Genomic DNA, 26,188 nt, shown 5'->3' with positions numbered 1-26,188 from the left:
CCTCCCATCAGGAAACTTGCACAAGTCTCTTAGACAGCCTCATCCACCAGAGGGCAGACAGCAGAAGCAAGAAGAACTACAATCCTGCAGCCTGTGGAACAAAAAACATATTCACAGAAAGACAGACAAGATGAAAAGGAAGAGGGCTATGTACCAGATGAAGGAACAAGATAAAACCCCAGAAAAACAACTAAATGAAGTGGAGATAGGAAACCTTCCAGGAAAAGAATAAAGAATAATGATAGTGAAGATGACCCAGGACCTCAGAAAACGAATAGAGGCAAAGATCGAGAAGATGCAAGAAATGTTTAACAAAGACCTAGAAGAATTAAAGAACAAACAAACAGAGATGAACAATACAATAACTGAAATGAAAAATACACTAAAAGGACTCAATAGCAGAATAACTGAGGCAGAAGAACGGATAAGTGATCTGGAAGACAGAATGGTGGAATTCACTGCTGCGGAAAAGAATAAAGAAAAAAGAATGAAAAGAAATGAAGACAGACTAAGAGACCTCTGGGACAACATTAAACGCAACAACATTCGCATTATAGGGGTCCCAGAAGGAGAAGAGACAGAGAAAGGACCCGAGAAAATATTTGAAGAGATTATAGTCGAAAACGTCCCTAACATGGGAAAGGAAATAGCCACTCAAGTCCAGGAAGCGCAGAGAGTCCCATACAGGATAAACCCAAGGAGAAACATGCCAATACACATAATAATCAAGCTAGCAAAAATTAAAGACAAAGAAAAATTATTGAAAGCAGCAAGGGAAAAATGACAAATGACATATGACAAATAACATAACCCATAAGGTTAACAGCTGATTTCTCAGCAGAAACTCTACAAGCCAGAATGGAGTTGCATGACATATTTAAAGTGATGAAGGAGAAAAACCTGCAACCAAGATTACTCTACCCAGCAAGGATCTCATTCAGATTTGATGGAGAAATTAAAAGCTTTACAGACAAGCAAAAGCTAAGAGAATTCAGCACCACCAAACCAGCTCTACAACAAATGCCAAAGGAACTTCTCTAAGTGGAAAACACAAGAGAAGAAAAGGACCTACAAAAACAAACCTGAAACAATTAAGAAAATGGTAACAGGAACATACATATCAATAATTACCTTAAACATGAATGGATTAAATGCTCCAACCAAAAGACACAGGCTCACTGAATGGATACAAAAACAAGACCCATATATATGCTGTCTACAAGAGACCCACTTCAGACCTAGGGACACATACAGACTGAAAGCGAGGGGATGGAAAAAGATATTCCATGCAAATGGAAATCAAAAGAAAGCTGGAGTAGCAATACTCATAGCTGATAAAATACACTTTAAAATAATGTTACAAGAAACAAGGAAAGACACTACATAATGATCAAGGGATCAATCCAAGAAGAAGATATAACAATTACAAATATATATGCACCCAACAGAGGAGCACCACAATACATAAGGCAACTGCTAACAGCTATAAAAGAGGAAATCGACAGTAACACAATAATAGTGGGGGACTTTAACACCTCACTTACACCAATGGACAGATCATCCAAAATGAAAATAAATAAGGAAACAGAAGCTTTAAATGACATAATAGACCAGATAGATTTAACTGATATTTATAGAACATTCCATCCAAAAACAGCAGATTACACTTTCTTCTCAAGTGTGCATGGAACATTCTGGAGGACAGATCACATCCTGGGTCACAAATCAAGCCTCAGTAAATTTAAGAAAATTGAAATCATATCAAGCATCTTTTCTGACCACAACGCTATGAGATTAGAAATGAATTACAGGGAAAAAAACGTAAGAAAGACAAACACATGGAAGCTAAACAATATGTTACTAAATAACCAAGAGATCACTGAAGAAATCAAAGAGGAAATCAAAAAATACCTAGAGACAAATGACAACGAAAACATGATGATCCAAAACCTATGGGATGCAGCAAAAGCAGAACTAAGAGGGAAGTTTATAGCAATACAATCGTACCTCATGAAACAACAAACATCTCAAATAAACAATCTAACCTTACACCTAAAGGAACTAGAGAAAGAAGAAAAAACAAAACTCAAAGTTAGTAGAAGGAAAGAAATCATAAAGATCAGAGCAGAAATAAATGAAATAGAAACAAAGAAAACAATAGCAAAGATCAATAAAACTAAAAGCTGGTTCTTTGAGAAGATAAACAAAATTGATAAACCATTAGCCAGACTCATCAAGAAAAAGAGGGAGAGGACTCAAATCAATAAAATTAGAAATGAAAAAGGAGAATTTATAACAGACACAGCAGAAATACAAAGCATCCTAACAGACTACTACAAACAACCCTATGCAAATAAAATGGACAACCTGGAAGAAATGGACAAATTCTTAGAAAGGTATAACCTTCCAAGACTGAACCAGGAATAAATAGAAAATATGCACAGACCAATCACAAGTAAAGAAATTGAAACTGTGATTAAAAATCTTCTAACAGGGCTTCCCTGGTGGCACAGTGGTTGAGAGCCCGCCTGCCGATGCAGGGGACACAGGTTCGTGCCCTGGTCCGGGAAGATCCCACATGCCATGGAGCGGCTGGGCCCTTGAGCCATGGCCGCTGAGCCTGTGCGTCCGGAGCCTGTGCTCCACAATGGGAGAGGCCACAACAGTGAGAGGCCCGCGTACCGCAAAAAAAAAAAAAAAAAAAAAATCTTCCAACAAACAGAAGTCCAGGACAAGATGGCTTCACGGGTGAATTCTATCAAACATTTAGAGAAGCGCTAACACCCATCCTTCTCAAACTCTTCCAAAAAACTGCAGAGGAAGGAACACTCCCAAACTCATTCTTTGAGGCCACCATCACCCTGATACCAAAACCAGACAAAGATACTACAAAAAAAGAAAATTATAGACCAATATCACTGATGAATAAGGATGCAAAAACCCTCAACAAAATACTAGCAAACAGAATCCAACAACAATTAAAAGGATCATACACCATGATCAAGTGGGATTTCTCCCAGGGATGCAAGGATTCTTCAATATATGCAAATCAATCAATTTCATAAACCATACTAACAAACTGAAGAAGAAAAACCGTATGATCATCTCAATAGATGCAGAAAAAGCTTTTGACAAAATTCCACACCCATTTATGATAAAAACTCTCCAGAAAGTGGGCATAGAGGGAACCTACCTCAACATAATAAAGGCCATATACAACAAACCCACAGCTAACAACATTCACAATGGTGAAAAACTGAAAGCATTTCCTCCAAGATCAGGAACAAGACAAAGATGCCCACTCTCACCACTATTATTCAACATAGTTTTGGAAGTCCTAGCCACAGCAATCAGAGAAGAAAAAGAAATAAAAGGAATCCAAATTAGCAAAGAAGAAGGAAAACTGTCACTGTTTGCAGATGACATGATACTATACATAGAGAATCCTAAAGATGCTACCAGAAAACTAATACAGCTAATCAATGAATGTGGTAAAGTAGCAGGATACAAATTAATGCACAGAAATCTCTTGCATTCCTATACACTAATGATGAAAACTCTGAAAGGGAAATTAAGGAAACACTTCCATTTACCACCGCAACAAAAAGAATAAAATACCTAGGAATAAACCTACCTAGGGAGACAAAAGACCTGTATGCAGAAAACTATAAGACACTGATGAAATAAATTAAAAATGATACAAACAGATGGAGAGATATACCATGTTCTTGGATTGGAAGAGTAAATACTGCAAAAATGACTATACTACCCAAAGCAGTCTACAGATTGAATGCAATCCCTGTCAAATTACCAATGGCATTTTTTACAGAACTAGAACCAAAAAAATCTTAAAATTTGTATGGAACAAAAGACCCCTAATAGCCAAAGTGGTCTTGAGGGAAAAAAAATGGAGTTGGAGGAATCAGGCTCCCTGACTTCAGACTATACTACAAAGCTACAGTAATCAAGACAATATGGTACTGGCACAAAAACAGAAATATAGATCAATGGAACAGGATAGAAAGCCCAGAGATAAACCCACACACCTATGGTCAACTAATCTATGACAAAGGAGGCAAGGATATGCACTGGAGAAAAGACAGTCTCTTCAATAAGTGGTGCTGGGAAAACTGGACAGCTACATGTAAAAGAATGAAATTAGAACACTCCCTAACTCCATACATAAAAATAAACTCAAAACGGATTAGAGGGCTTCCCTGGTGGCACAGTGGTTGAGAGTCCGCCTGCTGATGCAGGGGACACGGGTTCGTGCCCCGGTCCAGGAAGATCCCACATGCCGTGGAGCAGCTGGGCCCGTGAGCCATGGCCACTGAGCCTGCGCGTCTGGAGCCTGTGCTCTGCAACGGGAGAGGCCACAACAGTGAGAGGCCCGCGTACCGCAAAAAAAAAAAAAAAAAAAAAAAAACCCTAAAAATAGAATTACCATATGACCCAGCAATCCCACTACTGGGCATATACCCAGAGAAAACCATAATTCAAAAAGACACATGCACCCCAGTGTTCAGTGCAGCACTATTTACAATAGCCAGGTCGTGGAAGCAACCTAAATGCCCATCGACAGACGAATGGATAAAGAAGATGTGGCACATATATACTATGGAATATTACTCAGCCATAAAAAGGAACGAAACTGGGTCATTTGTAGAGACATGGATGGATCTAGAGACTGTCATACAGAGTGAAGTAAGTCAGAAAGAGAAAAACAAATATCGTATATCAATGCATATATGTGGAACCTAGATAAATGGTACAAATGAACTGGTTTGCAGGGCAGAAACTGAGACACAGATGTAGAGAACAAATGTATGGGCACCAAGGGGGGAAAACGGCAGGTGTGTGTGTGTGTGTGTGATGAACTGGGAGATTGGGATTGACATATATATACTAACATGTATAAAATAGATAACTAATAAGAACCTGCTGTCTAAAAAATAAATAAAATAAAATTCAAAAAATATATATTTATTTATCTTTTAGCTGCTTTGGGTCTTCATTGCTGCGCACAGGCTTTTTCTCTAGTTGTGGCGAGTGGGGTCTACTCTTCGTTCCTGTGCACGGGCTTCTCATTTTGGTGGCTTCTCTTGTTGCGGAGCACCAGCTCTAGATGCACAGGCTTCAGTAGTTATGGTGCGTGGGATCAGCAGTTGTGGCTCGCGGGCTCTAGAGCACAGGCTCAGCAGTTGTGGTGCACGAGCTTAGTTGCTCCATGGCATGTGGGATCTTCCCGGACCAGGGATTGAACCCATGTCCCTTGCATTGGCAGGGGGATTCTTAGCCACTGTGCCACCAGGTAAGTCCCTTTTTTTTCATTTTTCCATGTGATCTGGAGATTCGTCCACACCAGTGCATAGAGGAGTTCCTTTTTTAAACAGCTGCATAAGATTCCATCACAGCATTTATTTAACCAGGATCCCAGGGAGAACATTTAAAATGTTTCCAGGACTTCTCTGGTGGCGCAGTGGTTAAGAATCCGCCTGCCAATGCAGGGGACATGGGTTCGAGCCCTGGTCTGGGAAGATCCCATCTGCCAAGGAGCAACTAAGCTCGTGTGCCACAACTACTGAGCCCACATGCCACAACTACTAAGGCCCGCACGCCTAGAGCCTGAAAAGAAGCTACCGCAATGAGAAGCCTGCGCACCACAACGAAGAGTAGCCCCCACTCGCCACAACTAGAGAAAGCTCGCACAGAAATAAAGACACAATGCATCCATGAATTAATTAATTGTTTCCAATCTTCTGCTACTACAGTGAATAACATGGTGTAACAGGGGTTAATATTTTACATTTAAATCTTTGATGCATTTGGAATTTATCTTGCTGTAAGGTATATGGCTAAAACTTCTTTTTTCCTAAATGACTACTTATCATCTCAATAACCTATGTTGAATAAAACATTTTTCTGCCCACTGATTTAAAATGCAACAGTAATCAAAGACTGGAGCCACTAGATTTTAAGCAGGAGAATGTATAATTAAATTTGCTTTCATTTATTTTTGTCTTGGGTAAAGGGTGCTTTTTTGTTTTGTTTTTTGTGGTTTTTTTGTTTGTCTGGTTGGCTTTCAGGTTTTTTTTCTGGAATCTTAGTTCCCCCACCAGGGATCAAACCTGTGCCCACTGCAGTGGAAGCGTGGAGTCCTATCCTCTGGACAACCAGGGAAGTCCCATGTCTTAGTCAGAGCTTTTGATATAATTATTTCAACTGTATGGAATTCTGTTTTATTCTGGGCATAAGCCCTGAAAAAATAAGAAATCTTCCTTTCTATGTCCATTGTAAAAATCCAGATTCACAGTCATATATGTGGCAACCCTATGATAAATATAACTTTATTGTCCCATTTTAGAGACTGGAAAACTGAAGCAGTGAGAAATTAAGAAAGTTGCTCAATATCACACTAGTAAGTGACTGAGTCCAAGCTATTCACCATTATGATACAGACCTGCTTAGTTTAAAGAAACATCAAATGATGGAAAGATGCCTCTTCCTTCTACCATTAGCCCCCTCTACTCTGAGACACTACTGCTTTTCCCCTCTGGTCTCCGGAGTGCAATGACTTAATATTTCTGGCTTTGAGGTTGGTTTACACTCTAAATGACACCTTCGGCCTCCTCTGCTATCAGCAGCCCCGGGGCCTCCTTCCTGCCTCTTTCCATCAAGATCTGCTCCAACTTTCACCTGTTTCCCATTGAACTGGGGAATCTCTAGTTTCTCTGCAATTCCTGGTTTCTGCTGGTCGAACTGCTTCTTGTGCAGAGACTTTACATACTTGAAAAATTAAGTCACTGTCACCAAGCACTTTGTGGTCAGGGAAGGCAAGTTTCATCCTCCTTCTACCACCACTCAAAGGGCAAATGATTTGTCTCAGGACCTGTATTGAATGCAGGGCCCTGGAGCTAATTATGGCTGAACACTTATTGAGCAGATGGTAGGCTCTTTATATTCTCTTTCACTGAATTCTCACAGTAACTGTGTGAGGGATGTGGCCTGGCTGAGCAGGTGGAGGCCTTGGTGGTCCACGCTCGTCACAGACACAGGCCAGCTTTCCGACAGCCTGGGAAAGGCACTGTGTTGGGGAGGAATGACTGGGAGTCCTCCTAGATAAACCTGACATTGTCAGACAGACACTGCCAGAAGGAAGATCACGTCGGGAGGGAGGCTTACAGAGCAGGATCAGGATTTTGAAGCATCAAGTGTAAACTTACTCATCTTTTTGTCTACCTGGCGTTCCATCTCATTTGAAGGTTATCTGGCTGGGTGGCCCAGTGTCTGTCTGTCCAGCTGGAGATCTGTGTGGCTCACTGAGTATCTACCTGTCTAGATGGGGTCTGTCTGGCTGCTGTCTTTCTGGCTGGGGGTCTGCATGTCTGTCCAGTCATGGGTTTGTCTGAGGATCTTTTCAAGTTGGGAGTCGGTCTGTCCGGAGTTTATTTTTCCAGCTGAGTCTACTTGGAGGTTTACCAGTCTATCAGTATGAGGTCAGTCCATGTGACTGTGAGGCTAGAGGGCTGTCTTGCTGGCTGCAGATTTGTCTGCCAAGCTGGTGGTCTGTGTGCATCTGCTGTCCAGATCAAGGGCTGGAGGCTTGTCTGGCTAGAAGCCTGTGTGAACAGCTAGGGGTCTGACTTGTTGGGGTCCAGTCATCTGTCCAGATGGGGGTCTACCCGTTCATCTGGTTTGGGGGTCTGTTCATCCAACTTGGGATCTAGCTGGCCAGTTGGCTTGGGGTCCATTTATTTCTCTGGCTGAGGATGGTGTGTCATTGTGGCTGGGAATCTATCTGTCCGACTAGGAGTCCACCCATCCAATGGGGTCCTATGTATCTGAGGGCTAGGAGCCCATCTGGCTAGCAGGGATTCCATCTACCTGAAGACTTGCAGTGTGTGTCCAACTGGCAGATGGTCTGGGTAGTGGAGGATCTGTCTGGCTCATGATGCTTTTTCTATATGAGGGTCCATCTGCCTATCTGATCAGTTGACTGCCTGAGTGTCCACCTGGGTGTCTTCCCAGCAGAAGATATATCAACTTCTCTGCCAAAATGGGGGGTCTGCTCACCTGTCTGCCTAGTTGGAAGTCTGGCTGGCTGGGTGGGGTGTCTGTGCAATCAAGGGTCCGTGTGGCTAGTATCTGCCTGGCTGGAGTCCAGTTGGCTAGTTGGGAGTCTGTGTGACTAGGTCTGTCAGGCTGTCTGCCCACATGGGGGTGGGTCTGTGTAGCTGGGAGGTCTGTCTAGCTGAGAGGACATCTGTGTCTATTCAGCTGAGATCTCTTTACATCTGCCTGGGAGTCTGTCCAGCCAAGGGTTTATTTGGCTGATGTCTGTCTAGCTGCTTAGCTGGGGGAAGTGGTCTGTCTTTTGGGTGGTCTGTTTTGCATGGAGTGGTCTGTTAGGCTGTCAGTGGGTCACTCTCTCTGGCTGGAGGTCCACCCATGGACTGTCCCTCTGAAGGTCTGGCTGTCTAAGGGAATTGCTATATGTCTGTCCAGGTTGGGATTCCATCTGTCTGCCTGCCCATCTGGGGATCTTTTCACCTGTCTGAAATCAGTCCGCTTGGCTGTTGTTATGCCTGGCTTCCATCTGTCTGAATGGTGGAGGTCAACGGGGGTCCATCCATCTCCCTGTGTTATAAGCTGAGTGTCTGAGTGAGGGAGGCTCAGATACTGAGATGAACCAGTCCTTCAAGTGGTGAAGGGGACAGTCTCCAAAAGCCTATCTGTCCATCCTTCCCTTCACAGCCGGGAGCCCTGCCCAGACTCTTGGGGTTGAATTTATTCTTGAATATGCTCAGTGTAACCTCACCAGCCATCGTCAACCAACTACCTCCCCAAGCCTCACGCCTTGAACGTTATGATCACTGAGGCAAAGCCCCCATATTTTCCACACTGAGAAACTTTTATTTTGATTCAGCCCAGCAACCCCATTCCCAGCACGTCACAGAGTAGAGCACGGCCCTCAGCAGTCCAGGAACCCACGTGGACCAGGCACCCAACAGGCAGGCAAGGGCGCTGCACTCACACGCGGGTCCACTCAGCAGGCGGGTCCCGGGGTCCTTTAGGCCTTCCAATGCGCAGGTTGAAGCCTGGAAAAGGAAGGGCACCGTAGGGATCACGGAGAAGCTGAGGTGCAGAGAGGTAGGCAACTCGTGGAAAGTCACCCCCAAGCCTCCAGGCCCTCACGGTTTGCTGCTGACACATCCACAGGACTCCGAGGGCGTGTGTTTTCCTAACACCATCTTAAAGCCCCAAATGCCTGGGATTCAGTTAAAACTGTAGAGTCCCAGCGACCCAGGCTGTCTGACTTACCTAGCCCACCAGTCTGAGCTCCATCTACCACGTCCTCGTAGGCGCCAGGCCCTGCTGGGCTTTGGTCAACAGGAACTGCGGGCAGAAAACCACCTAACAGATCGGCTCAGGCCGCCCCTCGAAGTTCCGGAGAGCCACTCGGAGGCAAATGCGCATCCTCCCAGGCCAGAGAAGGCAGGCTGGGGGCCGGGCGCCGGGGCCCAGCAGGAGGGTGCGCGGCCAGGGTCGTGACCAAATCGGAGACCTCCGCCCAGACTAGGTGGTCGGGCCAGAGACCGCGGTTTGGCCCGGGACGCTTCCGGGCGTGACCAGAGGACGGGCGGTTGTCCCAGAGGCGTGGCCGGGGAAGCCAGGACGTCAGCCTCCGGGGCGTGACCGGGCCGGACTCGGTGGAGCGGGGGGTGGGGGTCCTCGTGGCCTCCAGACCCTCCAGACCGCAGCCACAGGGGGTCGGGAGACGGAGCAGGTCGGGGCCAGCCCTCCCCAGCCCCGCGCCCGGGCCGCGTCGACTTACCGCGGCCGGGCAGCGGCCCGCGCCCGTCCTCCGCGTGCGCCTGGGGCCGCCGGGCGCGCGGCATCACCTGGCTGTAGAGGGGCGTCTCCTCCGCGCCGCGCGCCCGCGCGCCCGCCCCTGTCCCGGTGCCCGCGGGGGCCGCGCGCTTCTGCACCACAGCGTACGTGTCGGCCATGGCGAGGCCCGGGGGCCCGGGTACCGAGATGCTCCTGCGGGTGGGGAGGAAGTGAAGCGGCGGCGCCGAGGCTGGGGAGGGAGGGGGCAGCGCGCTCGGCGTGCAAACCACCGGCTTCCTTCCCGCCCGAGGCGGCGCGCAGTTACGGAGCGAGGAGGTGGAGGTGGTAGCGTCTCTGGGGAAAGGGGTCTCGTCTCTGTGTCCCTAGCGCCCAGCAGGTTGGGTGGATGAAGGAAGGAAGGGGCCAGCCTGGCAGGTGAATGGGGCAAGATATTGGTATTGAGGGTTGGTCATTTCTGTGTAGTTGTCTGTTGAATAAATGAATGAGGAAGTGACATCTAAAGAGAAGCAAGGGAGAGTCTCAAAATGGAGGGCTGGTCTCCGGGACCAAGGGCTGAAGTCTCTGCTGCACCCGGCATGAGGCCTTACAGTTGGGTGGCCTCAAAAAAAATCTGCTGAATTAATGAGTGGAAAAGCGAGGAGAGAACTAACATCGGGAGCTAGCCTGAGGGGCAGAGGCAATGGGATCTCCGGGATTAAAGAATCATCTTGGGGAGGGTTCCCAGAGCTCAGCTGCAAGAAAGGGCCAGTGAATATTTGGTGAACTGAACGGCAAGGAAGGGGCTGGTGTTTCAAGGGTGAGGAAAGGGCCAGCCTCCAAGGACGAGAAAGTGAAAATGGAAGACTGAGGAGAGGGGGCTGGGTACCTGAGGACCCCGCCAGATGGGCGGGCTGTGGCAGGAAGGGTGTGGGAAGTCCGGAGGGAGAAGGCATCATCGTAGAGTGGGGCACAATTCTGGGGAAAGGCAGGAGGGAAAGGCATGAGGCTTCGGAGGACGCTCTCCAGGCTCCTAGTGGTGCGAGGTCACTGTGGGCTCTGTGGGGGAAGCTTAAGAGGGGACAGTGATAAGGGAGCAAGGAGGAGGACAAAGGTAGATATCATAGTGCGTCAGTCCCTGCTCCCGGAGGGAGTCCAAGGGCTGGATGCTGGCGCTGGTGGTGACCATAGACCTCTGCTCTGGGTCCTGGTCTCTGAGGATTGGAAGGGGGCCTTGGTACCTCCTTGAGGTTCTGGTAGTGAGGGCTGGCATTTTGGAGCGCTGAGAGGAACATCTGAGCCACTGTGTGGTACAGGAACCTGTACTGCTCCTGAGGGGGTGGGAGAGGGAAGAGGGGTCATCGAGAAGGGAAGACCAGAACAGGAGGGATATGTCCTTGGAATGAGGAGACCCGGCTCCCACCTCTGTCTGTATGGCTGCAGGCCGCTGCCTCCGAATCTCGAGGACCACACTGAAGAGGCTGAAGTTAGGTGGGATCATCTAGGGCAGAGAGATGGGCACTTGAGCAGGACCTCATAGGCACAGGACCCACACTGCGCTTGTACGCCCTCTTCATACCTGGGTCAGGAGCAACTGTCTCACATAATCCAGGGTGCACAGGACACCTGTTCGCCCACAGCCCGCGCTGACAAGTGAGAATCAGAGTGAGCTTGGTCAGGGCCTGCCTGCAACCCCTTTTAAAGGGGGCATTTGGGGCTGGGGGTGAGGGCCTTAATGGAGTGTCCCCTGCAGCACTTTTTGATTCCCAGAATCCCAGATTATAATTTGAAAGGAAAACCTTTCTAATTGCTTATATTTGTTGAGCATCAACTGTGTACTTACTCCCTAGCAGACAGTCTGTGCTCAATAAATACTAACCATTTCAGCTGCAACTTGAGCAAGTGTGGCCTCAGGTTTCTTGAAACAGGCACTCAGACTGTAAGACTGGCTCCAAGCCCTGCACTATCCTCCCTGTCCCCTCTCCACCACCATCCCCTCTGTCTCACCAGACCCCCATAAAGCCCATTTTCCTAAACCTGCAGTGGACACAGAGGGGGCTGGGGCCAGATCCCTGGAGGCGCCGGGCTTCCTCCACCATGGCGAGCACGTGGTCGGGATTGCTAGGGACCCCTCTGTCTGGCCAGGACATATACTGCAGCTGGTACACAGAGCGGGATTCCTGAAACACAGGAAATGAGGGGCAAAGAATGAAAAAAGAAAGAAATGCATTTATTGAGCCCCTGTTACATATCAGCCCTAGTTCTCCACATCCTCCGTTTAAATGCAACAGATAATAACTGAAGAGATGGGTACTATTGTTAATGCACATTTTGCAGATGAGAAAACAGAGACAGGAAACAGCTCTCCCTATGTAGGAGTCTCCTCCTCCCCTTTCAGTACCTTCTGGAAGGTGACCTGAAGGGTCCTGAGCGTGGTGTCTGCATTCAGCCATGTCTCCCTTGTCTGTGGATATGGGGCATGTGAGAAGAGGGCAGAGAACAAAGATCACAGATGCCAAAAGACATATTTACAAAAAACAAAGCGTTTCTGATTAAAAATCAAATACAGGGAGTTCCCTGGTGGCCTAGTGGTTAGGATTCTGGGCTTTCACTGCCATGGCCTGGGTTCAATCCCTGGTCAGGGAACTGAGATCCTGCAAGCCATGCAGCATGGCCCCCCCAAAAAAAACAAAAGAAAAATCAAATACAAACAACACATTTTAAAAAATTAATTTAGCCCGAATATCTCCCATGGCTTTTGTGAAGGAAACATTTCACAAAGGGAAGAAAGAGGAACTATGATTAAATATCCAACAAGCTCATTTACAGTGAAACAAAGAAACGTCTTTTGTTCTAAAACAAGTTTCATTGTATTTATTAAATACCAATTGTATTTATGACTTATGAGAGATTTTCCTGAGTTCTTTTGAAAGGGTAAGGGAAATAAGAATTTTAAGAACCTAACCAGGCACATGAACATTTACAGAGATAACCATGATAGTAGTTAAAATGCAAAAACAGTGTATAATGAGTTCTGACTATTTGCAATGCTAATACCAGAGGGCTCCCTGCAGTGTGAGTGGGACTGTGGGAAAACTGTTCAGGCCCAGCCCAAAAGCTTTCCACTCAGAATCATCTGTGAAATCTTCCACAACATCCGAGACTTCATAAAGTGCTGTTTCCACCTCTGCCCCAGCTCACCAGAGTGATGCAGAAAAGCCCAATCTGCAGTGGCTCCTGTTCTTGGGCCCAATAACGCTCACACTTTTTCTGCAAAAGGCAAGGGGAAAAGGGCAGAGAGTGAAGAGGAGGAGTCTGCCTCAAAGTTCAGATCAACACGTGCACACCCCACATGGGACAGCTCAGGTTGCTGGTGGAAGCACAGACAGCTGAAACTTCAAAGGAGGCCAGGCAGCAGAACCTCATCAGAGTAAACACAGACAGACTCAATGGAGATGTGAGCTTCTGACTGTGCAGGAGGAAGACAGTCCAGAATATTCTACTTCTGTAAGCAACTGAAAACCTGGACAAAATATATGAGCCACTATTTTCAGACACTGGTCCACAGCCTTGCAGGACTGTGATCACTGAACAACGGGAAACACATGAGTCAAACCTTATGACCTCCCCAGCTTACTGCCAAGAGGCAGTAACCAGGCTGCAGAACCTGGAGAGTTTGATGAGCCCACTGAGTTGAGGAACCAGAGATCTTGGCTCGGGGAGGCCAAGGCAGAGGTCTTGAGAGAACAGCACTATGCAAACAAAAGCAAAGAACTCCAGAAGTCTGCATAGGGGTCCCCTTAAGTCTTTAGCTGAATAATGATCTGGGCACATATGACACGAAACCCCATGAAGCTAGGAAGGAATAACTTCCCTTGAAGGAATAATAGCTAGGGAACTATAAGATGAACATTTCCTAGGGCTCACAGTGGGACAGAAATAATTTACATTTCCTCCAGCCACAGTGGAGAGACCTGAGTGATTAAAAGGGGCATTCAGTAGGGAACCTGAAGGATCAAACACTGAAAGTAGAAGAACTTAGTTCTAGAATAAAGGCTTCTCTAGACTCGCCCTACAAAAGCTTAGAAACAAACCTTAAAATGATCAAATATCTAAAAGTTACTTAACTGCCTTCCACAAAAAGTCCAACACTTTTTAAAGGAAGGTAAAAAATCCAAAATTTACTTTTGTAAAATTTAAAATATTGAGCATCCAATAAAAATTTACTAGACATACAAAGAAGCAAGAAAATATGACCTATACCCAGGAGAAAAAGCAGCAGAAAAAGACCCAATAGAGATGAGGAAACAAGCAGACAAAGACTTTGAAACAGCCTTTATAAATATTATAAATATGTTCAAAGATGAAAAGGGAACCACTAAAGGGATGAAAGTGAAATAAAAGATATAAAAAAGACCTTAATGGAACTTCTAGAGAGGAAAAATAAAATATATGAAATAAAAAATTCACTGTCTAAGACCCATGAAAAGATGTTCAACATCAGTAATTATTAGAGAAATGCAAATCAAAACTACAATGAGGTACCGCCTCACACTGGTCAGAATGGCCATCATGAAAATGTCTACAAATAACAAATGCTGGAGAGGGTGTGGAGAAAAGAGAACCCTCCCACATTGCTGGTGGGAATGTAAATTGATGCAGCCACTATGGAAGACAGTATGGAGGTTCCTCAAAAAACTAAAAGTAGAGTTACCATATGATCCAGCAATCTCACTCCTGGGCATACATCCGGACAAAGCTGTAATTTGAAGAGATACATGCACCCCTGTGTTCATAGCAGTACTACTCAAAATAGCTAAGACATGGAAACAACCTAAATGTCTATTGACAGATGAATGGGTAAAGAAGATGAGGTATATATATACAATATACTCAGCCATAAAAAAGAATGAAATAATGCTATTTGCAGCAACATGGATGGGCCTAGAGATTATCATACTAAGGGAAGTAAGTCAGAAAGAGAAAGACAAATACCATAGGATATCACTAAATATCTAACATATGACACAAATAAATTTATCTACAAAACAGAAACAGACTCACAGAGATACAGAACAGACTTGTAGTTGCTGTGGGCAAGGGGGTGGGGAGGGATGGACTGGAAGTTTGGGATTAGCAAATGCAAACTATTATATATAGAATGGATAAACAACAAGGTCCTACTGTACAGCACAGGAACTGTATTCAATATCCTGTGATAAACCATCATGGAAAAGAATATGAAAAAAAATTCACTCTCTAATAGCAGATTAGACACCAGAAGATCAGTGAACACAAAGGTATAGCAATAGAAACTATTCAAAATGAAAAAGAGAGAGAGAAAATGGGGAAAAAAACTAAGAGAGAGAATCAGATACCTGTGGAAATATATATCAAGTGGCCTAATGTATGTGTACCTGGAGTCCAGAAGGAGAGGAGAGGGGAGAATAGAAGCTATTTTTGAATAAACAATAGCTGGAAAATTTTCCAAATTTGATGAAACTATGAACCCACAGATCCAAGAAGGTCAATGAACCAGAGGGAGAATAATCATAAAGAAAGCCACACCAAGGTAGCTTATGATCAAATTGCTGAAAAACAATGATAAAGAAAAAAATCTTAAAAGTATCACACATAAAAAAGACACATTACATACTGAGGAATAAGGATGACAGCAGAATTTTGTTAGAAACTCTGCAAGCCAGAGATCAATGCTGTGACACCCTAAAAATGCTGAAATTAAAAAAAAATAACTTTCAGACAAAAGCTGAGAGACTTTGTCACAAGCAAAACTGCACTATGAGAAATATTATAGTAAGCTTTTCATACAAAAGGAACCAGGTGGAATACAGACCTACACAAAGGGATGAAGAGTAAAGAAAAAGGTAAATATGTAGCTAAATGTAAAAGGTATTTCTCATTTTTAACATCTTTAAAAGATAATCTAGTGAATTTTACCAAAAAAGGAGGAATTAATAGCAATCCTTCACAAACTTTTCCAAAAAATTGAAGGAACATTTGCCAACATATTTTATGAGACCAGTATTACTCTGCTACCAAAACCAGACAGATATCACAAGAAAAGAAAACTACTAAGCAGCGTCTCAAGAATATAGACAGAAGAATCCTCAACACAATATTAACAAAGGATTTTACACAGGATCAGGTGGGATTAATCCCAGGAACACATATACGAAAATCAATACATGAAGGTCAATCAATATCATATACCATAATAATAGAAAATGAAACAAAAACACATGATCAACTTAATAGATGCAGAAAAAAAATCTGAACAAAATCCAATACATTTTCATATAAAAATATGAAAGGAACTAGACATAGAAAGGAAATTCCCCATCTTGATTTAAAAAGCAAAACCAACAACAACAAAAAATATCTACCAAAACCTACAGCTAACCTAATACTTAATGGTGAAAGACTGAATGTTTTGTGCTTAAGATCAGGAACAAGACAAGAATGTTTGCACTTTTTTGTACTGGAAGTTGTAGACAGTGCAATTAGGAAAAAAGAAATGAAGGAAGGAAAGGAGGGAAGGTGGGAGGGAGGAAGCAAGAGAGAGAAAAAAGGAAAGGAAAGGAAAGAAAAGAAAAAGAAAGATAGGGAGAGAAGGAAGAAGAAAGAAAGGAAGGGAGGTTACCCAGATTGGAAAGGAAGAAGCAAAAGTATGTCAACTTGCAGATAGCATGATATTATATATAGAAAACCCTAAAGAATGCACACACACACACACACACACACACACTATTAGAACTAATAAGCGAGTTCGGCAAGGTTGCAGGATACAAAATCAATACAGAAAAATCAACTGTATTTTCATATTTAAAAAACTATTATTTGCAATACCTCCCACCCACCCCCAGAATTGATAGATTCAATGAAATCCTTATCAGAATCCTAGAAGGCTTTTTGAAGATATGGGCAAGCTGATCTTAACATTAATATATAAACAATATGTTAACATTAATAAATGTGTTATGGATTCCCAAGACTGCCCTCAGGTTTGATGACTCAATAGGAGGGCTCACAGGACTCAGCATAGAGTTGTACTTGTGGCTACAATTTATCGCATTGAAAGGTTACAGGATAAAACAGCAAAGGGGGAAGGCGCACAGGGTGAAGTCTGAAGGAAACAGGGTGCCAGCTTCCAAGGGTCTTCTCCCAGTGGAGTCACATAGAATATGCTTAATTCCTCCAGAATGAGTTGTGACCACACATGTGAAATGTCCACAGGGACATTTAGGAATTCAGTGCCCAGGGTTTTTACTGGGGGACTCTATGTGGTATGTAGGCACCTCTGACTAGCATGTGACAAAACTTCAGACTCCCAGAGGGAAAGCAGATGTTCACATAAACCTACTGTCACATAGACACGTTGTTTGTATAAACAGTTTAGGCATGGTGAGCCACTCTTATTAGAAATCCAATTTCCAGTCAAGAGCCAACCTTGCAGGAAGTTCTTTTTAAGCATAAGCATTTATGCCTGGTATGTTAACTCTTTTCTGCATGGCAAGTGACCCAGAATAGCCCAAAAAACCTTGCAAAAAGAAGAACAAATTTGGAGGACTCACACTTCCTGATTTCAAAACTTACCACAAACCTACAATACCGTGTAGTACTGGCACAAAGATAGACATGTCGATCAATGGAATAGAATTGAGAGTCCAGAAATAAACCTTTACATGTACACTCAATTGATTTTCAACAAAGTACCAAGACCATTCAATGGGGAAAGCACAGTCTTTTTAACAAATGATGCTAGGACAACTGGGTATCTATAAACAAAAGAATGAATTTGGACCGCTGTCTTACACCATATACAAAAATTAACTCAAAATGAATCAGAGACCTAAACATAAGAGAGAAAACTATAAAACACTTAGAAGAAAACATAGGAGTAAATCTTTTTGACCTTTCGTTAGACAATGACTTGTTAGATACAACATCAAAAGCACATCAAAACAATAGATTGGAAGTCTTCAAAATTAAAAATTGTTTGTGCTTCAAAGGACACTATAAAGAAAATGAAAAGACACCCACACAATGGAAAAAAATATTTCTAAATCATATACTGATAAGGGACTTGTATTCAGAAGAATTCTTACAACCCAATAATAAAAAGACAAATAACCCAATTAAAAAATTGGCAAAGGACCGAAACAAATATTTCTTCAAAGAAGACATACAAATGGAAAAATAAGCACATGAAAAGATGTTTGGTAAATGTAAACCAAATCCACAAATCCACCTCATTAGGCAAATGCAAACCAAAACTGCAATGAGATACCACTTCCCATCCATTAGGATGGCTAATAAAAACAAAAGTGAAAACAGAAGATAACATGTCTTGGTGAGTGTATGGAAAAATGGAACACTTGTGCATTGCTGGTGAGAATATAAGGTGGTCCAGCCACTGTGGAAAGCAACAACAACAAAATTAAACACAGAATTGCCATATGATCCAGTAATTAATTCTACTACCCAAAAGAATTGAAAACAAGGACTCAAAACAGATACTTATGTACTCATGTTCATAGCAGCACTATCACAGTAACCAAAAGGTAGAAACAACCCAAATGTCCATCAATAGGTGAATGGATAAACAAAATGTGGTACATACATACAATGAAATGTTATTCAGCCTTAAAAAGAATGAAATTCTGATACACTCTACAACATGGATGAACCTTGAAAACCTGATAAATGAAATAAGTCAGACACAAAAGAACAAGTATTGTATGACTCCACTGATATGAGGTACCTAGAAGAGGCAAATTAATAGAGACAGAAAGTAGAATAAAGGCTACCAACAGCTGCAGGAAGGGGAAATGGGAAGAAACTGTTAAATGGATACAGAGTTTCTGTTTGGGATGATGAACAAGTTCTGGAATTGGACAGTGATAACGGTTTGCAACACTGTGAGTGTACTTAATGTTCCCAAATTGTACACTTGAGATCGTTAAAATGGCAAAATTTATGTTATGTATATTTTACCACAACTGAAAAAAAAAAAGACCCAATGAGTACAACTTCACATCAAACAGGATAGCAAAAATGAAAAAGACAGACAATAACACGTGTTGGTAAGAATGTGGAGAAATTGGAACCTTCATACATTGCTGGTTGAAATGTAAAATGATATAGCCACTGTGGAAAACAGTTTGGTAGTTCCTCAAAATGTTAAAAATAGAGTTTACCATATGACCCAGCAATTCCACTTCTAGGTATATATCCAAGAGAAATGAAAACATACTTCTACACAAAAACTTTCACATGAATGTTTATAGCAGCAATATTCATAATCACCAAAAAGTGGAAACAGCTCAAATTCTATGAAGTGATTAATGGATATATAAAATGTGGTAGATCCATTCAATGGAATGTTATTCAGCAATAAGAATGGGTGAAGTATTGATACATGCTACAATATACATTAGCCTTAAAACACAACCTTAGTGAAAGAAGCCAGTCATGAAAGACAACATATCATATGATTCCAGTTATAGGAAAAGTCCAGAGTGGGCAAATCTACAGAGACCAAAAATAGATTAGTAGTCGCCTAGGGTGGAGTTTGGTAGGAAATGCAGCATGACTGCTAATAGATACAAGGCTTCATTATGGGGTGATGAAAAGGTTCTGAAATTCATTGTGGTGATGACTGTATAACTCAGGAATATACTAACAACAATTGAATTGCACACTTTAGATGGATGAATTGTATCTCAATAAAGTTTTTTTTAAAGATAATCTGTAGGAAAAATAATAGCAGTGTGTTGTGTAGTATATTTTAAATTTGGAATCAAACCTAGGGCAACAACAGCTTGAAGCATGGAAAGAGAAAATTGAAATATGCTATTGTAAAGTTCTCACATTTTACATGAAATGATATATTATTTGAATATAGACTGTGATAAGTACACATTCCACTAAGAGCACAAGCACATAATACAAAGAGGTATAACTAATAAGTGAATAATGACTGTGAAACAGAGTCATAAAAATTCTCAGTAAAAAAGAAGACAGAAAATAAGAAAGGAACAAAGAACCGATGGAACAAATAGAAAACAAATAGCAAAATCATAGATTTAGACACATTATTGACACATTAAAGACTAAATACTCCAATTAAAGGCAGAGATTGTCAGACTGGATAAAAAAGTAAGTACCCACAATATACCAGCTATAACAAACACAGTTTAAAAATAAAAATGGGGAATTCCCTGGAAGTCCAGTGGTTAGGACTCTGCACTTCCATTGCAGGGGGCATGGGTTCAATCCCTGCTCAGGGAACTAAGAGGCTGCAAGCCCCGTGGTGCAGCCAAAAAAATAAATAAAATAAATAAAAATGAACACAGATAAAAAGTAAAAGAATTAAAATAGAGATATCATGCACACTCTAATCTAAAGAAGTTTAAATGGCTATATTAATATCAAAGTACACTTTAGAGAAAGGGATATTACCCTTTTCCTTTTAGAGATAAAAGGGACATTACATATTGAAAACAGGATTGATTCATCAGGAAGACATAATCCTAACTGTATAAGCACTCAATTATAGAGCTGTAAAATATCTGAAGCAAAAACTGACAGAACTGAAAGGAGAAATAGATAAATCTAAAATCAGAGTTAGAGATTTCAACGCTCCTCTTTCAGCAAATAATAGGACAAGTAGATGAAAAAAAGTAAGAATAGGGACTTCCCTGGTAGTCCAGTGGTTAAGACTCTGCCCTTCCACTGCAGGGGGCACCCTTCCAGTGCAGTGGGCACAGGTTCGGTCCCTGGTCAGGGAACTATGATCCCACATGCCACATGGCCAAAAAGAAAAAAATAAAGGTAAGAATAATAAGATTTGAATAATACTATTGAGAAACTTGTCCTAATTCACAGTTATAGAACAGTTGGAAGTTTCAACACTCCTCTCTTGGCAATTGATGGAACATTTAGAGAAAAGAAATCAGTAAGGATATAGAAGATACAGTAAAGATATAGAAGATATTAAAGTGTCTTTCAAAAAGACACACTCAATTTGACCTAACTGATATTTATAGAACACTCCACTCAACAAAGCAGAATACACATTCTTTTCAAGTGCACACAAAACATTTACCAAGATAGATCACATTCATGGCCACAAAACAAGTTTCAGTACATTTGAATCATATAAAGTTGTTCTTTGACCACAATGGAACTGAAAATTAATAACAGGAAGATATATGGAAAAGCCCTCAAATATTTGGAATTTAAGCACAGCCATGGTCAAATACCATTGGTCAAAGAAGAAATCACAAGGGAAAGTAGAAAATATTTTGAGCTAACTGAAGAAAAAGACACTACATAGCAGTTTGTGAGATGTAGCTAGAGCACTGCGTAGAAAAAAATGAATGATATTAAACACTTATATGTGGGGACTTCCCTGGTGGTCCAGTGGTTAAGAATCCATTTTGCAATGCAAGGGATGCCGGTTTGATCCCTGGTCGGGGAACTAAAATCCCACATGCCACAGGGCAACTAAGCCCACGTGCCGCAACTAGAGAGCCCACGTACTGCAACTAGAGAGCCCATGTGCCACAACTACAGCCCACGCACTTTGGAGCCCATGCGCCACAGCTACAGAGCCCACATGCTCCAGAGCCCGCATGCCGCAACTACTGAGCCTGCGCACCACAACTAGAGAGAAGCTTGTGCACCGCAACTAAGAGCCCACGCACTGCAACAAAAAGATCCCCAATGCCGCAATTAAGACCCCATGCAGCCAAAAAGTAAATAAATATTTTTTAAAATACTTATATGTGAAAAAAATCACAAATCTATTATCTAAGCTTAAGGAACTAGAAAAAAAAAAGAGCAAGTTAAACCTAAACCAGAAGGAAGGAAATGATAAAGGGAAGAAATTAATGAAATAAACATGAAAAAAATAGAGAAAATGAATAAAACTCAAAGCTGCTTCTTTGAAAAAATAATAAAATTGATAAGCCTCTAGCCCAGAGATTGGCTAACTTTCTATAAATGGCCAGATAATAATGGTTTAGACTTTGTGAGCCATACAATGTACTTAACTTGCAACTACTGAACTTGGCCATTGTAGCATGAAAGCAGGTATACACACTATGTAAACAAATGAGTGTGGCTATGTTCTTATACATTTTTATTTACAAACACAGGCAGCAGGACAGATTTAGTACAACAACTAAAGTTTTCTTGTCTTTATTCTTGCCAGACCAATGTAGGAGAGAGAGACAGACAGACGACCAACTATCAAAATTAGGAATGAAGAAGGTACATCACTACAGATTGTACAGACTCCATGATCAGCCAGCCATCCCGGGGCAGTACTTACCCCACCCCCAGCCCTGTCCATGGAGCACGCCAGGATGCAGAAACCATGTGCCTTCAATGTTGACATACATTCTTTGAGTAACTAATTTATGCTAATGGGCAAAACAAAGATCCCTGCCCTCATGGAACTTTTCTTCTTATCAGGGAGACAGAATAAACAATATACATAACACATTTGTAGATTATCTTGTATGTTAGAAGTTGGTAAGAACTGTGAAGAAAAAAATGAAAGTAGGACAAGGGAAGGAGAGTGAGAGTGCTTGGAGTTCCAAATGGGTGAGATCCAGGAAGATCTCATTGAGGAAGTAGCATTTGAGCCAAGACCTGGAGGTGGTGATGGAGCAGGCCAAGGGGAAAATGTCCCAGGCAGTGGGAACAAAGCATAGGACCCAAGGCAGAACAAAGGCCAGGGTGGTTGGAGTGGAGTGAATAAAGGGGAGAAAGGTGGAAAGAGAGATCAGAGCTGTACTGGGGAAGCCACAATTATAGGGCCTTATGGTCTATGGTATGGAATGGGGCGGGAAGACCAGCAGGAGAGGGGTTGAGCCCCACGAATAAAAGGTAAAAGATCAACAAAAAAATTAAAGATAGTAATAGTGGGCTTAGCAGAGGTACAGTGAGGGTCACACCAAGAACTGGGCCATTGAGTCATGGCATCAGGGAAGAGCTAGCAAGATTTCTCCTGTCTCCTCTCTGCACAAGGATATGCATTCTAGGGGCTGAGGACACCTACCCGCCCATTTTCAATCTCCTGACAGGCCATCAGGATCACCTAGACAAGAGGGGTAAGGGGAAAGGGAGGAGATTTGGTTTAGGGGGTGTGGTTATCAGGGCCAAGGGAGGACCCAGAATATTGGACATACCTCACCCCCCCCAAAGCTGACCTTGACCCCAAACTCCCAGATCAGGCGCCAGAAGTCTAGCAAGGTGTGAGGCAGGGGTCCTTGCGTGGCGATGTAGGCCTGGCTTCCATCTGTGCCCTGGTAAAGGCTAAGTTCACTATGGAGATCCCGCTGTCCTCTCCACCACCTCTGCCCCTTCCCTAATGCCCAGTCTGACCCTGATGAAGTTGCCATTGATGTAGTCTCCATGTCCCTCTTCCTGGAGCAGGGAAAGGATCACTCGTGTCTTATCGTCTGCCAGCGGGAGAGGTGAGAAACGTGGAGTTTGTGGGTGACAGGGGCCTTGACGGCCTCCCAGATGAAAGCCAGCAGGGGACAGCATACCTAGCAGGGATCCCATCGAGGTGCACTAGCAGACTGCTGGAGAGAAATGCAGCCACAGCAAGGCCCTGGGAGGGAGAGTTCTGGGGGCCCAGTGGTGGCACGGGAATCCGGGCTAACACCTGCACTGCCTCGGGGTGCGGGCATGCAAAGCAGCACCGACTCCCTCCAGAAGGTCCCCACTCCCACCCCCAACTTACATGGCAGCACATCTTTGTAGCGGTTCTTCCTCACATTTTCTGGTCGACTGCCGGCCTCAGTGGAACACATGCTGTCTGTCTTCCAGGAGGCTGAGCGGGCCTGGATGTCCTGGTGGGAGGACAGAAAGAAGACCCGGGGGAGGGAGAAGAGAGCAAGAGAGGAGCCAGGTCAGGGTCCTGGGACACTGAGACTCTCACAGGGATACACAGCACGTGGCCTGTGAGAGGTGAGTGCAGTGCCCAGATAGCACAGGGCCTGCTAATTATGATTCCATAATAGTAGCGACTCAGAGTGCCTTCTCTGTGCCAGGCTCTGGGTGAGGGCATTGAACCACCTGCAGGGTCCCTCCGAAGTGGGTACTATTATTGACGTCCCCATCATGCCGGTGAGAAAGCTGAGGCACCACATGTTTGAGTGACTTGCTGAAAGTCCCACCCAGGAAGTGGCACAGTGAGTGAGTGAGTATTGAATTCAGACCTCTGAGCATCTACCCCCTGTACACTCAATGTGTATTTACATTGTATTGTGAACAATAATTGTAATATATTATGCATTTAAAATAACAAACATGGTGATACACAATATATAAGACAATATACAATGCATATGAATTATAATGAATAACATTACTTATGTAACTAGATACTATAGGTGCTTTACTACTGTTCCATTATTATAATTAGTGAATAGCACGTTACCATCATCAAGTATTCATAATCATGATGATAATAAGTAACACCTACCAAGCCCCCTGATGAGTGCAAGCCACAATTCTAAGTGTTTTATGCCCATCAAGTCATTTACATCCTCGTGGACACACTAGTGTAGTGGGTACCACTATTAATATTTTTACTATATAGATGAGGAAACCAAGGCCTAGAGATACCCAAAGACTCTTGAGAGTACAGGAGGCTGCCTGCAGGAGGGTGGCCTCCAGCAGCTGGCACTGCTTACTGTCCCAGACTGGACCCAGACCCGGATGGACATGATGTCAGGTACTACCTGGATATTATGTTTACATTTATTATGTACATTTTCATATTGAATAAATTATATATTTTGCATTTATTATGCATTTCTTATATATGATATTTATTTTTATATTTGTGTAAATTTAGATTTATCTTAAACTTCTTTTATCTATTTATTACATATTTTATTACTTAGGAACTTCAATAACTGCTTATTTGATAAATTATAATTCTATGTTGTATTTATGTGTATTCTGCTTTAAGAAGTTAACTAATGTTATTGTGTAAATTATAGTTTACAATCATATTTATACATATTCACTATATATTTTCTATTTATTAATAAAATTATTTCATAAATGTTTCTGTTATCTATTTTTATTATACTCAACGATATATAGTCATTTATTAAATACATACATATATTTACCAAACTTATTTCTAAATTTGAGATGTCACCATATATTGTATTTGCATAGCACGTTTCCATGTTATTATATTTAAAATACCTCAGTACATGTAGATGCGATGCCTACGACGCTGCTGCGTTAGCATTCTTTACATACGGCTTGCACTACCCCATTGTAAAGTTTAGAATATTTAAAACTAGTGACAAAGGCGCCTACAAAGTGAGAGCTCAAGATGTGCTAAGCGCTTTTTACCCACACCGGTTGTTTTAATCCTCAGGCCAGTTGAGTCATCAATGTCCGCATTTCACCCAAGGAGAAACTGAGGCCAGAGGGACCGGATAAAGCGCCACAGGCCACAGCGCCTATTAGAGCCGGCGTCCACACCCTCGCCTCAGCGGGGCCTCTTGGTTCCTCTTTCCCCAGCCCCTTCCTCCCCAGGACCACAGGAGTGACTGCCTGGTCGCCTGGAGCGGCCGGGCGTCGCGTGCCCAGCGCAGGTGAGCGCCCGCCCTGCTCAGCAACCGGACGATTCTGGGAGCACGGCAAGGGCGCAGGGACCCGAGGGCGTGTGCGGCCCCGCCCGACCCGGCCGTGGACATCGCCCTCTGGGACCCTACTGGCAGAGGGTGAAGACAGACAGGGAGAGAGTGAGACAGAGAGAGGTGCTGGGGAGAGAAAAACAGAGAGATCTCGAGGCGAGGAGATGCCCTGGAGGCCGAGAGAGAGACAGAGAGAGAGAGAGAGACAGAGAGAAAGAGGCAAAGCGCAGCAGGGCGCACAGGAGAACAGACGTCTGGACCGTCCAGGGCAAGGAGCCGAAGCGCGGCGCGCTGCCGGCCAACTCGGCCACTCACGCTGAACTCGTAGGCGAGGACCGCCCCCTCCCGGCCTCCCCGTGCCTCCAGTTGCTCCAAGAAGCTCCTCGCCGCGTCCAAGCTGCAGCTCATGGCGCTGCCGGCCAGCGGTGCCCAGTCCACCTGTGGCGCTCCGCGCTCCCACCTAGTGTAGACTCCGTGGGAGGCTGCCGAGGCCCCGCCTCAGATCTCGCCAGCCAATGGAAGTGCGCAGCGGCGGACAGGGCCCTCCCCTCGGCCAATGACACTCAGAGCCCGCCCCAGCCTCGCCTACAGGCTCCCGGACCGGGGCGGCTGCCTGAGCGCTTGGTTCACCCGGGGTGGGCCAGGGACGTGGATCCTGC

The 26,188-nt window shown here is 43.7% G+C and overlaps 1 protein-coding gene across 2 annotated transcripts; it reads right to left on the bottom strand.

The window, feature by feature from the left end:
• Positions 1–8,890: 8,890 nt before the first annotated feature.
• Positions 8,891–25,973, bottom strand: PTPN18 (protein tyrosine phosphatase non-receptor type 18). Of its 2 annotated transcripts, XM_022590490.3 has the most exons (15): positions 25,845–25,973; positions 23,609–23,717; positions 23,245–23,321; positions 23,070–23,165; positions 22,919–22,957; positions 13,030–13,098; positions 12,230–12,292; positions 11,866–12,008; positions 11,408–11,474; positions 11,252–11,329; positions 11,070–11,159; positions 10,718–10,806; positions 9,836–10,044; positions 9,322–9,396; positions 8,891–9,098 (listed from the first exon to the last, which is right to left on the bottom strand). In XM_022590490.3, exons 1-15 carry the CDS (start codon positions 25,935–25,937, stop codon positions 9,031–9,033), a joined length of 1,365 nt encoding a protein of 454 aa, XP_022446198.1. In that variant the 5' UTR covers positions 25,938–25,973; the 3' UTR covers positions 8,891–9,030. The 2 variants fall into 2 exon arrangements, with proteins under 2 accessions (XP_022446198.1, XP_022446200.1); XM_022590492.2 differs by lacking the exons at positions 12,230–12,292; positions 13,030–13,098.
• Positions 25,974–26,188: the final 215 nt, after the last annotated feature.

This window comes from Delphinapterus leucas, chromosome 8 (genome assembly GCF_059928025.1).
Source record: "Delphinapterus leucas isolate spDelLeu-1000000601 "Yukka" chromosome 8, BTC_Dleu_Yukka2, whole genome shotgun sequence".
NCBI classification, from domain to species: Eukaryota; Metazoa; Chordata; class Mammalia; order Artiodactyla; family Monodontidae; genus Delphinapterus; species Delphinapterus leucas.
Note: the sequence above shows the minus strand (reverse complement) of the source record. Positions and strands in the feature narration are given on the sequence as shown.

Coding starts and splice junctions, on each gene's coding strand:
- PTPN18 (XM_022590490.3), bottom strand. CDS start 25,937: ATGAGCTGCAGCTTGGACGCGGCGAGGAGCTTCTTGGAGCAACTGGAG. Junction 23,718..25,844: donor TCCTCGCCTACGAGTTCAGC/GTGAGTGGCCGA, acceptor TCCTCCCACCAG/GACATCCAGGCCCGCTCAGC. Junction 11,330..11,407: donor GACAGTTGCTCCTGACCCAG/GTATGAAGAGGG, acceptor TCTCTGCCCTAG/ATGATCCCACCTAACTTCAG.